At 42.2% G+C, this 13,891-nt stretch overlaps 1 protein-coding gene across 3 annotated transcripts in view; it reads left to right on the forward strand.

Annotated features, from left to right (window-relative positions):
• Nucleotides 1–13,891, forward strand: part of OSBPL3 (oxysterol binding protein like 3) — a 127,235-nt gene that overhangs the window by 101,303 nt on the left and 12,041 nt on the right. For all 3 annotated transcript variants that reach the window (XM_054020140.1, XM_054020142.1, XM_054020141.1), the window contains 4 exons: nt 511–761; nt 5,147–5,284; nt 8,052–8,115; nt 11,623–11,701. In XM_054020140.1, the coding sequence (XP_053876115.1) occupies nt 511–761; nt 5,147–5,284; nt 8,052–8,115; nt 11,623–11,701 (532 nt within the window). The remainder of the gene's footprint in view (nt 1–510; nt 762–5,146; nt 5,285–8,051; nt 8,116–11,622; nt 11,702–13,891) is intronic.

Below are 13,891 nucleotides of genomic sequence, written 5' to 3' on the forward strand. Positions count from 1 at the left end.
CCCGTGGCTGGGCTATGGCAAGTGACTCGGACTTGCGGGGCTATAAAATTGCAGTGTAGACATTCAGGCTCGGGGAGTCTCCCTTCCTTCTCCAGGGGTCCCATAGCCTGGGTTCCAGCCTGAGCCCAAATGTCTACATTGTAATTGTATAGCCCTGCAGGCCGAGCCCCATGACCCAAGTCAGCTGACATGGCCCAGCAGTGAGTGTTTTATTGCAGTGTAGATGTACTCTTAGGCTTTTCCAGAGCATTTCAAGGGATTCTTTTTAAGCATTTATGCTTCCTGTATATCTCAGTAAAACTTGCTTGGTTTAAAATCTTGTTTTAAATGCTCAGTGTACAGCAGATATCTTCAAACCACAAGTCAATATTTGAGTCACATGGGGAGTGAAGCGTTGTCTGAAAGATAAGGAAATTGCTGATGCTTTAATACATCCATACTGTTTTCAAAAGAGATGATACTGTAAGAAAATAATGAATTGCTTAATGTGCTCCTGGGATTTCCTTCCAGATTGCATTGCTGAAAGTGGGATGGGAAGCCATTCCAAGCGGAGAACGTGTTTGCCGGCTCCATGTCCTAACACCAGTAACATCAGCCTATGGAATATCCTGAGAAACAATATAGGGAAGGATCTCTCCAAGGTGGCTATGCCTGTTGAGTTAAATGAGCCACTTAACACTCTACAGCGACTTTGTGAAGAACTGGAATACAGCGAGCTACTGGATAAAGCAGCACATACCCCGAATTCATTTGAAAGGATGGTAAAAAAAAACAAACCTTTCCAATACTGAGCAACATGAGATGTAACCGAAACAGAACACAATGGATTTTCTTAAGCCTTAGGGTACGTCTATACTTACCTCCGGGTCCGGCGGTAAGCAATCTATCTTCTGGGATCGGTTTATCACTTCTTGTCTAGATGTGATAAATCGATCCCAGATCGATCCCGGAAGTGCTCGCCATCGACGCCGGTACTCCTGCTCCACGAGAGGAGTACGCGGAGTCGATGGGGGAGCCTGCCTGCCGCATGTGGACCCGCGGTAAGTTCAAACTAAGATACTTTGACTTCAGCTACATTATTCACGTAGCTGAAGTTGCGTATCTTAATTCGAAGTGGGGAGTTAGTGTGGACCAGCCCTAAGAATCCAGAAAGTACTTTTTCATTTCTTGTGCTTCCAGCTCAGAGGGGCAGGTTTTTAAAAGAAAACATAATTAGCTCCTGTGATCTCTGTTTGACATAATTTCCATTGTCGTAACACAGTAGCCATTCTCGGGTATCTGATTCTCCTGCAAATTTAGTTAAGGGACAAGCTTAGTTCTGGTCTGTGTTGCTCTCTTCTCTCTCAAAGGTTTAAAATGTGTTTAGTTTTGTTGTGGAACTAATATGCTTCCCTGATTAACATAAATGGCACAATATCTATTCTGCTTTGGCAACGTCTTTTTCAGTGCCTGGGGGACACAGAGATGACCTGTGCCTGCCGATTAGTGGGGGAGGGGGGCACAGTGAGGGCAGCTGGCTTCTTCCAACTGTATTTTCCACTCCATGCATCCGATGAAGTGGGTTTTTAGCACACAAAATCTTATGCCAAAATAATTTTTAGTCTCTAAGGTGCCACAAGTACTCCTCGTTCTTTTTGCTGATACACGGCTGCCACTCTGAAACCTGAGCATACTCAGTCCGTGTGAGCATGCTCAGTACAAGTCAAACAGCAAATCAGGAGGGGGGCCTGTGATCCGGCATGTTCTCCCCCTCATCTTCCTCCCCTCCCCCCACACATCACCTCTGGAGGACACATGCTGGGTCTTCCAACACAATGTTAACTACAATAGTATTAACAGAATGAACTACCATTTTTTATCAGACTTGTTGTGTAAAGCTTTTTGAGTCACCATAAAGTATTTGAGATCTCAAACTGGGCAAGAGATGCGTATTTGGTCAAAACACAAATGCCCTTTTGAAATGAAATTTTTGAAGAGCCATTTCTCCTTTACTTATCGGCCAAGATGGGACTTCACATTTCTTCATTTCCTGGGCTAACCACCTAACTCAGCACTGCTGGGCTGGCTAGGGTGTGCATGTGCTGTCTACTATTGGAAAGACAGAACTCTGAATTCAGAATTTGGCAGGTAAGGGGGGGAGAAATGGATTTCAATCATACCTTGTTTCTATAGACTTAATGTTTAAGTCTATAAATATATTCTGATTGGTTTAAAATCCCTTATTAGCATTCTTAATGTTTTGGAACTAATGCTTTGCCGTTTCCCTTGAAGTGAATAAACACTTCAGCTCAATGGCTTTCATGGTGAAGTGTCACTGTTCTCTTCTGTATCCAAACAATCCTGAACAGAAACTTTTAAATTCTGTATAACAAAAACTTAATCCCATCTTAAAGATCTTTCCTCATTTCTGCTGTCCTTGCTAGAGGTATACTTGAGTCTGGGTCAAAGTAAGTAATGCCTTAAGTTCCATTATCAATAGACATTCTTTTCTCTCTTCTCTTTGCTTGAGAGTGTGTATTAAAAAGGGAAATAAGTAATTGCCTTTTAAGGAGGAAGTAAAAGTAAGAAAATTTTTTTTGTCCTCGGGTTTCAGGGAAATTACATTCGGGAAGAGAGAAGGAATTCTCCAGCATGAGAACCCCCAAAGCAGGGTTAATGTTAATGACTGTCCTGAAATCCCACTACCTTGTTGTCCACTTCTGAGTGTTTGGTTTATGGACTGAGGTATTGAGAATTGAGAGGGAGCACATCTACAGCACAGTCTAGGGCTTTCCCAAGGAAAGGAAAAGGGGAGGGAGTTTCATTGGAGGAAGGCAGTGAAGGAAAGGAGAGATGAATCAAGGTCCACAGAATAACCTCCAAGTTTTCATTCCCCAGACTGTTCAATTCTGCAGAGGTGCTAATAACTATCTCTGAGGATTACTATCTCCCAGCTATTGTAAAGGAAACTGGCAAGATAAAAGTTAGCACACAATAGACAAATGGCAGTGCAAACTGGCTATGTCTACACTACCACTTATGTCAGCAAAATTTATGTTGCTATGCGGCGTGAATATTCCACCTCCCAAGCGGCATAAGTGATAATGTGCAATGCATGCACTTCTCCCACTGACACAGCTACTGCTGTTCATTGGGGTTGGTTTAATTACGTCAACTGGAGAGCTCTCTCCCATTGGCATAGAGTGACTACATGAGCTTTGCTGCTGTCAGCTCTCTAGTGTAGACATAGCCTTAGTGACCCCACACAGAAACCTAAACAGACCAGTAAACTGTTGCCTTACAGAGATATGAGCCCTTTCCCCATATTTTAGGGGTGGGGGACAAAGGATATGGTTTTATACTTCTAGGGACCACAATTGTAGAACATAAGAACGGCTGTACTGGGTCAGACCAAAGGTCCATCTAGCCCAGTATCCTGTCTACCCTAGAGTTAATGTTTTGAGACACTTTCTAATATAAAATTTGAAATTGATTTTTAAGCAGTTTCTCATTTATTGGCTTCTGTTCTTTGGAATGGCATTTTGTTTAAAGCGATTTTTTAGAAGTACCATTTTTATGTACATTTTAAATTGGCACCATAGTCTGAGTTGCTTTCCAATCTTTTTTTATTGGACCAACTTCTGTTGGTGGAGGGGACAAGCTTCTGAGCTTCACAGAGCTCTTTCTCAGCTCTGGAGAAGATGACAAGGTGAGACAGATTGTTAAGCATTAAGGGGCCACATGTTATAGAAGACCAATTAAAATGAAGTCCTAGGCCATAAAACGAGCCATAAGCAGTGTCTTTGTTAAGCCCATGATTTTTAATGTCCAGCATAGTTATTAATTTAATTTCCCAGGCTTGTCTTTTGAAGGTGTCATGTAGGTTTCCTTTGAAGGTGAGGATTGAGAGGTCAGATATATGGTGTACCGCATCCAGTGCATCAAATGCCCCAACAACTATGTGGGTGAAACCAGATAATCACTATGCTTTCAAAAGAACTCATACAGCAAAATGATAAAAGACAAAAACACGCTATCACCCATGGACTAATACCTTTCACAAAGCGATCACTCCATATCTGACCTCTCAATCTTGAAAGCTTGTCCCTTCCATCAGCAGAAGTTGGTCCAGTAAAAGATATTACCTCACCCACAGTGGCAACATTGTCTGTGTAGACATAACCGAGGATGTTTTGAAGGCCAAGACTATAACAGGGTTCAGAAAAGAACTAGATAAATTAATGGATCCATCAATGGCTATTAGCCAGGATGGTGTCCCTAGCCTCTGTTTTCCAGAAGCTGGGAATGGGCAACAGGGGATGGATCACTTGATGATTGATTACCTGTTCTGTTCATTCCCTCTGGGGCATCTGGCATTGGCCACTGTTGGAAGACAGGATACTTTGTTAGATGGACTTTTGGTCTGACCCCGTATGGCCGTTCTTATGTTCTTACACTATGGACCTTACAGCGGCACAGCTGTACTGTTGCAACTGCGTCGCTGTAAGGTCTCCTGTGTAGCTGCTCAATACCAGTGGGAGAAATCACTCGCACCGGCATAATTAAACCACCTCCAATGAGTGGTGGTAGCTATGTCAGTGGGAGATGTTCTCCCACTGACATAGCGCAGTCTATACCAGCGCTTTTGTCAGTCAGGGTATTTTTTCACACCCCTGACCAACAGAAGTTTTGCTGACAAAAGTGCTGGTATAGACACAGCCTTTGTGTGTCTCATATCCTGGGACCAACAGGGTTACAACACTGCAGACTAACAGCTCTAGTATTCTTTGATCCAGCATTCTCATTCATTCTCTCGCGCTCTCTCTCTCTCTCTCTCTCCCCCCATTTTTGGTGTGTGCCTCTGATTTCATTTTTTCCTGCATAGTTGTGAAAGGAGAAATTAAAGTACACTTTAAATCTTTTATGGATTTGGATCCTTCCTATTTTTAATAAAGGCCTTGAAATGACTCTGCAAGCTGAGTCACACCTCAATGCTCGTGTTAAAGGTTGGCTTGCAATAGGTATACACACACACATATTTGTAAACTGCAGAAAAATGTAATCTGGCATCTGTAGGAGGCCTCTCTTTTGTGCATAAAATCAAAAGTTAAAGATATATAATGAAAACTGTTAGTGACCAATTAAGCAAAATCTTGTTTATTCTCAGGTGTACGTGGCTGCTTTTGCAGCATCTGCATATGCATCCAGTTACTACAGGGCTGGGAGTAAGCCATTTAATCCAGTGCTTGGAGAAACCTATGAATGTGTTCGGGAAGATAAGGGCTTCCAATTTTTTTCAGAACAGGTACTGTATATTGTGCATTTAACTGTCCCACTAGTTACTTAATAGACTGTTTAATTCTGTATGCATGGCAGCAGTCCTCTGGGGCTCCCCACAGAATGTGGGCATAAGTCATATATAGCATCTTCAGAAGACATTGCAGAAATATGAACTATAGAGAGCACTTCACTATCTGCTAAAATGTACCCACCTCTGGGGTGGAACATGGTAGCAGCCATTATAGAAGTACTAACATTACACACCAGTTTATGGCCAGGAAGCAAAGAATAACAGCCTTGAAGTAATAGAAGAACTTCCCTAGGAAAAATCCAGCTGCCTGTATTGAAAACTGGCCTGGACTAGGGCAAATATCTATATTCCTGTGAAAAGTTTCATGTGATCTTTAACAATCAGTAATAGTCCAGGCCTTGTTATTGCATATGGTATTTTCAGCATGGTGCCCTCTCATACTGCAATAAACCAACTGTCCAACCCGCAACACTACTTTTGGTGGCCTGCTGGCTTGTCTTTGTATATCTTCAGGTACTGACTGGGTCCTTACCCTGTAAGATCAGGGAATCTCACCTCATGTAGTTGTAGGCCATATACAGCTAGGCACAGAGAGTCTGAGTATTTCTGCAAATAATCTCCAGACAGGAAGATGACCTAAAGTATAGGAAGTATAATACCAGGTTGAAAACTGGGCTATACCAAAAGCACGTGGGGTTATTGAAGCAATAAATTAAAAGGGGGGGAGGGGACTTGGTTACTATGGTATTCACTGAAGTAACAGGTTAAAAACTGTTTCAGCTCATCTAGATGTGATAAAAAGTTGTGCATATTGTAGGACTTTGGTCATAGGTAGCCCTAAATTAGAATCCTTTAAGAAAAAACTGTAAAGGCAGAACCTGGAACACTAGATCTTAAACAGACGACCAAAAAAAGTGTTATGTAATCTTAACCTAGCCCCAGGAAATGAGTCAGACATTACTGAGGTGGAAATATGGGAATGGGTAGGGCAAGTATCAGATTTAAAATTCCATTCATGTTCCTGGTTCTCCAGTTTTATGGCAATGAAACCCATTGATTCATGGAAATTGCACTGGCATAAAACCAACCTAGAGTAATGAAGCGGTGAATCAGGCCTGCTGTTGCAATGTCACAGTAATTTGAGTTAATATGTAAGGATTTGCCGTGCTACCATGTATAAAGTATAGGGTTGCCATTGTCCTGGAGCCTCCAGGAATTAAAGATTATGTCATGTGATGAAACCTCCAGGGATACATCCAACCCAAATTGGCAACTCTAATAAAGCAAGTAATAAAAACGCTAACTGCTTGTTCTAACTTGGTAGGAATCTAAGACCCATCATGGAGGCTTTATCCGACAGACACTCCACTATGTGCAGTATGTTAAATATAAATGAAAGGTAATAGAGTGAATTTACTGGCAAGAGGGTGAGGGAGCAGTTGGCAGGTACAGAGAAATACAGGAAGAACAAAATCTGCAGCAAGCAGGGCAGCCAACTTCTTGTCTGATCTATTTAGATTGAAAGTTCTTTGGGGCAGGGATTGTTGCTTGCCATGTGTCTGCCAGCACCTGGTTATGGCCTCTAGGTGTTACTATAATACAGATAACAAATGAGGATAATTCTGCTCTGTAACCAGTATAAATATTTAGCCCATTCACTCTAGTTTTTAAATATACTTTATGCAGTGCCACCTGAGAAGGAGACTATCACCCCAATGTGGGTTAGGACAGTGCTAAAGGTTAGCTGTATCTGAGCCTCCCCGCAATAGGGTATTCAATAAGGACCTGAATGCCTTTATAGAAAACACAGAGAAGGATTTAATAAGGAATAAGAGAAATTATAACAGAGGAGAAAATAAATTGCATTATTTACATGTCCAGCTAAAACAGAAATGCGACTCCAAGTAGCATGAATTTACTCTTGACGGAAAATAAATTTCTCTTTGTCTCATTCCTGTTACTTGTCTGGCATTGAATGTCTGTGTCATTTAGCACAGTTCCTACTCACATCTACCGAGAAATGAATGTGAATGTGATGGCTGCTGCTTCTACTCTGTGTGGTCGCTTTACCACACTCCTCTTCTTTCATTCTCTGCAACATCACATTTATTTTATTTTTTACAACCCTGGCTGTGTTATTTGGCGGTTGCCCTAATTCAGGTCTACGCAACTACACACGCCCAATACTGAGGAAATGCTGTGGTTGAGGTTTTATGCTAGGAAGAACAAGTGCAGAAGACCATATATATTGTAGCAGTTATTGTTAGAAGATGTGGTTATGTGGCCTGATTTTTCCAGAGGTCCTGACCAGCACCAGTTTCCATTGAAGTTAATGGGATTTTTGGGTACCTGCACCTTTGAAAATGAGGCCAATTTTCCCATTACTTTGCTTGCACCAGAGGTGAACTTGATCCTTTGTTTCTGCACATCTGTTTGTGGCTACTGGTAATACATTCTTGGGTCCTCAGGCCATATGTAATCACCACATTAGTGATCCTATGCAACATAGGCAGTTAATAGTTCACCCAATCCACAAATGTCACAGGTCTTTTCTTTTTAATATTTGCTTGAGATCCCTCTTCTCACAACCCTTTTTAATCATCAGTGCTTATTGGTTAATTTTACTAGCTCCCCTGGAGGACAAAATTTTATGAAAGGAAAATGAGGCATTTAAGCTATAAAATTCATATGTGAAAAAATGTAAGCAGATTCAAATGAACTTGTAAATGTTAATGCATTTTTTTCCCCTTCTTCCAATTAGGTCAGTCATCACCCACCAATATCTGCATGTCATGCTGAATCTGTGAATTTTGCTTTTTGGCAAGGTAATTCTTTAGTTTATAATTTACTGCTGTCATTTTCATAGTAGCTTCATTTTATGTCTAACATTAAACATCCAGAAGATCAAGAAAGGCAGGCTTCCCCAGCTGTTAAGTAATATTAGAACTGCTCTAGGCAATTTCAGCCCCTAGACTGTGGCATGCCTTTTATAGCGTTTGTGTGATCATTCCAGAACAATAACGAATGATATTTTACCAGTACACACGTCTGCATTTCTAAAACAATCTGGAAATGTTGTTCTGTAGCTTAATTAAAGCACTGGGAAAAGTTGCATCTCAAGTTTTAAAAAAAATTAAAAATGTGATTAGAACTAAAAAACTAGCGGCTAAACCCTTGGCCTGGTCTGATTCATTTGCAGGATTTACCACATTTTAATTCCACTCTTCCCCACCCACGCCCAAGAGATTTGGACAAGACAATGGAGAAACCTATATACCATTTTTAAAAACTGAGACCATAAGGGGAGAAGGAAATATTTACCACCTGGCAGGTGTTTGTGTGGTTTGACTCTTTAGCTCCTGTCTTGGGATTCCCAATTTTTCCAAAGAACATGAGTGCAAAGACCTCACCTGCCTCACAACCATGGCAAAGTCATGGGACCTAGTTACAACAGGGTTTTCCCTTGACCAATATACTTCATAGTGTAAGAAATAGGGTAGATGGGACCTAACCATGTCCCCATAACTGAGTTAAAGCCTTTGACTGTGAGAGGTTTGACAATGCATGACTTATCTGGGCTACAACTTTTAACTCTGTTTTGTAATGGTGTTCCTTGCCTTCAGGATAGCTATTACACCCGTGCTCATATTTAAAATAATTGGGGCTTTTACTAGTCTGGATTTGATCATTCAACATATTCCTCTGCCTTGCAAATAAATACAAGACGAGAGTCCTTCATTCTTGACCTGAAATAGGTAATGGTTAAAAGTTCAGGCAAAAGAGACCAGACAATGTACAGTGAAGACTGGATAGTATCATCATGGCAAGGCAGAAACGGTCTAATAAAACTGAAGACACTGATACACGTGGCTGGTTGTGATTTTGGTTTTTTAAATACCATCTCTGGCTATGATAACATCTTGTGCATTGTGAGAACAAAATGCTCCTCCAGAAAGAATCTGTCTTGTAAGTGAGACTCTAAAGTTTCCTTTTGGGTGCCTGAGAAGACAAAACCAGGGCACATGTAGTTCATTAAAAAGTGGTCGGATGAGCTGTTAGAGAACTCTGACAACACTTTGCATTTTGCTAGGAGAATGCAGGGGCTAAGGCTGCCACCTCTTCCCTCAGGACAGTCCTCATCATGTGTGGAACTCTAAATATCAAGAAATTTAATCCTAAAGCAGCTAGTGTGTGAGGAAAGTTCTTTGTATGGTGTGAATGTTTCCCAATCCTACGTCCTCCTTTGCTAAAAGGAGGGAACTTTGGTCTAGTCCAGGGTTTGCTGAGCCTGGCAAGGCTGTCAGGATGGAGTATTTCAAGCTTTCTAAATTTAAGAGGCTCCTTTCCTCTCGAGAGAGCTGTGGTTCCTGGGATTTGGTCATTCGTGTGTTTGGAGGAACTGGATGCTGAGTGACAGTTTTTGTGGGGGTCTTCTGAAGAATATTCCTCTTTCTGCTCCTCTGTCCCCACCCAACCTTACCTTACCTTGCCTTTTCTATTGTAACTCTGTCCTCTAAGCTGACTCTGACATGTCTTTCTCCTTAATGACATCACTAAAACTTTGTGAGGCAGGAGAGTGGGTTCTGACCATTCTGTGTATTCTGGGAACCATTTTTCCTCATTATTAAACTGAAACTTTTGGTTGCCTAGTCCACTGTCACATGTTAAGGAGACCTTTGATATCTGCTGGTCTTTGGTTGAATCTGGAGCTCTCTATTCTAAAGCGCCTACCGTTGCAGTATCTGTACCTTGACTACCATAGGTATAGCTTCCAGTTAACTCCTCATTTGGTGCAAATGTTATCCAAACTTTCTAGATTCTCATGCTACATTTTTCTTGATGTTTCCAATATACTGGTCTTTAAATGTAACCACCTTTAAATGTGACAGGGTTCCCGGAGTGCAACCTAGACTGTGGATCGCTGAGCCTTTTGTCCCACCAACCTGGGGTTATCCCTAGGGCTGCCAGGCGTCTGGTTTTCATTAAAAGTCCGGTCGGCGGTGCAGCAAGGCTAAGGCAGGGTCCCTGGCTCCGCACAGCTCCTGGAAGCAAGCGGCATGTCCCTGCGTCCCCTAAGCACAGGTGCAATCAGGGAAGCTCTGCGAGCTATGCCTGCCCCGAGCACCGCCTCCGCAGCTCCCATTGGCTGGGAACCGTGGCCAATGGGAGCTGCGGGGGTGGGCATTGCACAGCACGCAGAGCTGCCTGTCCGCACCTCTGACATGGCAGCCACTTCCAAGAGCAGCGCGGAGCCAGGGCAGGCAGGCTGTCTTAGCCCTGCTACACCGCCGACTGGGAGCTGCCTTAGGTATGCGCCACCTGACTGGAGCCCGAACCCTGTCCTGCATCCCAACCCTCTATCCCAGTCTGAACCCCCTGCACCCTAACTCCCTCCCACAGCCCGAACCCCTTCTTGCACCCTAACTCCTTCTCAGACCCTCACCCAAACCCTCTGCCCCAGGTTGGAACCCCCTCCTGCACCGTAACTCCCTTCCAGACCCCACACCCCAGGTTGGAACCCCTTCCCACACCCGAACCCCCCCCCCCGGAGCCTGCACCCCAAACCTCCTCCCGTGTCCCAACCCCCTGCACCAGCCCAGTGAAAGTGAGTGAGGGCGGGGGAGAGCGAGCGATTGCGGGGGGGGGGGGGGGGGAGAAAGCTGGAATGAGTGGGGGTAGGGCTGGGCAAGACTATTTAGTTTTGTGCAATTAGAAAGTTGGGAACCCTAGGTATCCTTCTTTCTTTGATGCTGTTGCCAAGCTACAAAGCTCTGACAGGTGTTGCGTGCGCACACACTCACACACGGACACACCAAATGGAGTTACAGGAATGATCTCCCAGCCACTCATAAACCAACAACAGAGAGGCTCTAGCCAATTTCCTCCCCCCCGCTCTCCAGCCTTGCACCCCAGAACTGTTCCATCTTGCACTGGGTCTGAAGCCATATCTTTTGTGTGTGTTTCACAAGTCAATCTCCTTGAAATATGAGCTTTGCTTTTGGAGATGGCCTCGTTCTAATATAATATTGAGTGTGAATGAAGTATATGTTATCTAGGAATTGTTCATTCAAATTCCATTCATTTGAACAAAATCTGATAAAAGAAGATCTTCATTTTCTCCTACTTCTGGCTTTGACTTTCTGGTTGAAATATTAGACTTGCATCCCGTGGAAAAATGTGAAACTATATGGAGCTTTGCAGGTCAATAGCTGAAACTTTGGTTAGGATCTCAAACACTTTATTACATCATGCTTTTTCAAAATAACTCCGCTCAGAAATTGTTTTATTGACCTGTGTTTACTGCTAAATGCGTCCATGTTTTTCTGTTTCAGATGTGAGATGGAAAAACAAATTCTGGGGAAAGTCCATGGAAATCGTTCCAATTGGTACAACACATGTAACTCTGCCAGCGTAAGTGCTGCATCAACACGTTACTATCCACAGACAAAGCAGGGCTGCATTTACAAAACAGAATCCCAACTACTGTACGGTAGTATACCTCTCAGAGCCTTTGCTATTGGTAAAGGCTAAAATCCTTTAGCAGCTCTTCTGTCCATACCCAGTTAGAATTGTTTTACAAATACTTAGGGAGAAAATTAATTTATCCTTTTTTAAGGGAAGGCTGCAGGCTTTGTACTTGTAGTATATGGGGGTCATGGACTCCTTTTTTTTTTTTTTTTTTTTTTTTCTTCTTTGGCTACGTTAACTGTCCTTAATAATGAGAGAGCTCCTTGGGTCAGGGACTATGTTTTCTACAGTGCCTAACACAATGGTCCTGGTCCTTACTTGACCCTACTGCAATATAAAATATTATTAATAATAATAAATAGCAAAAGCAGCATATTCTTATCTGAAATCAATAGCTAATGTGATGAATTACACAGCTTCAGTGCTTAATATCCTCTGATTAAAAAGAAAAGAAATAGACAAGGTGTTCCTGTGCTGCTGTGGCACAGAGTTCTCATTTACTAGATCAAAAGATTAAAACTCGGTGATTTCAATTGGCGTATTTCAATCTTTTGTTGCACAACGCAGGTCTAAAGTTTTGAGCAGTGTTCCATTTAAACCTGCTATTTCCTAAACAATAAAATTGAATTAACCTGCCATTTAAAAGCTCTGGCTAGACACGCAAAGCTTGTACATATATACAGATTAAACAAAATATGTATTTATTAGCTGGCAATGCAAATACTACATCAAGTTCCTGTCTAGGCTCAGGGGGTGGTGAAGTAAGAAGAGTAGGTTTATCTTGAAGAGCTGATTGAGTCCACGTTTATTAGTTTATTCCTGTTAAGTTGACTCTGCACTGTGTGGTACTTAAAGAGGAGTATACATAGATCTGTGAAATACAACCCACAAAAGTAAAGCCTAAAATCATTCTCACAAATTGTTCTTCATAACCTGAATTCATGAGTAAAATGATGTTGCCTCCCTACCCTGATTCCTTGTAGTTTGCTTTGGTTGGTTTGTTTGTGCCAAAGAGCCCCAGTGAAGGGTCATTTGAGTGGCTGCCTCCTCCTTTGTTCTCATTGTAATTTAAAAGGTATCCTTGATACTGAAAGGTCCTTTAATTTTGCTGCCCCCGCTAGTCTGCTTGTCCCCTGTTCTGCTGGATTGGCACCTTTTGGAAGCAGTGACTCTTTTCTGAGTCCTAGAATTACTGACTCAGTAGAGCACAGGATTCTTAAGACATACAGAAAGAAAATCTTAGTCTGAAGAATTATTTTAAAGGTGAGAGAGAATAGAGGAGGAGTTGAAAAGACTGGGGCAAAAAGGAAGGAATTGATCCCCCAAACACCATTCCCACTTTCCCTGGTTTCTATAGAAGCAGCAATAGCCATTTTTCTATCTGGAAATCTACTGTAAGACTTAAAGGTGGGGTTCCTCACCCTTGCCCCAACATTCTCAATATTCCTTGAGAAATATTCACAAGTGTACTCCTACCAACTTCCTCTCTTCACCCTGCCTCTGTGTACTTTCTTTCCTCTTCTTCATCTCTTCTTTGTCTTTTGATGTCCTGGGTTTCCTTGGCAACACAACTTGTAAAATCTGTGAACATAATAATTTATATATCACTGTAAATGTTCATGATGCTGTCCAACTGGCACACTGTGCCATCCTCTTCATTATTTTGCCGTGTGTGTCCCTGTCCCAAAAACTTCTGTTCTAAAGACAATCCTGAATAATGTCATGTAAAGCAAACTCATGACCATGCATCACTATCACTGGAATGATTAATGGAACAGGTGGGTTTATAGAGAGATTTAGAGGAAAGGGAAGGAGTTTGGGCAAATATTAGATAAGGAAGCATAGTGTAATGGTTAAAGCACAGGATTGGGAATCAAGATAACTGGGTAATATTCCTAGTTCTTCCATCCACTTTGAGTAATTTGGGGCAAGTCACTTAAAATGCATTTCTAGTCTGAAAAGCGATTGTATAAAATGGTATTCTGGAGTTCTAGGTTTATTGAGTCTCAATGATGCTGTCTCAAATTTGCTCAGTTCAGAATTTTAAAAATATTTTTACCAACTACCCCAACTGTAAACTCAGCTTGGTATCTGAGAGCCCAGGTGGGGTTAAGGCTTCATTGATGCTATTGA

The sequence above is a fragment of the Malaclemys terrapin genome, chromosome 2 (genome assembly GCF_027887155.1).
Source record: "Malaclemys terrapin pileata isolate rMalTer1 chromosome 2, rMalTer1.hap1, whole genome shotgun sequence".
Classification (NCBI taxonomy): domain Eukaryota; kingdom Metazoa; phylum Chordata; order Testudines; family Emydidae; genus Malaclemys; species Malaclemys terrapin.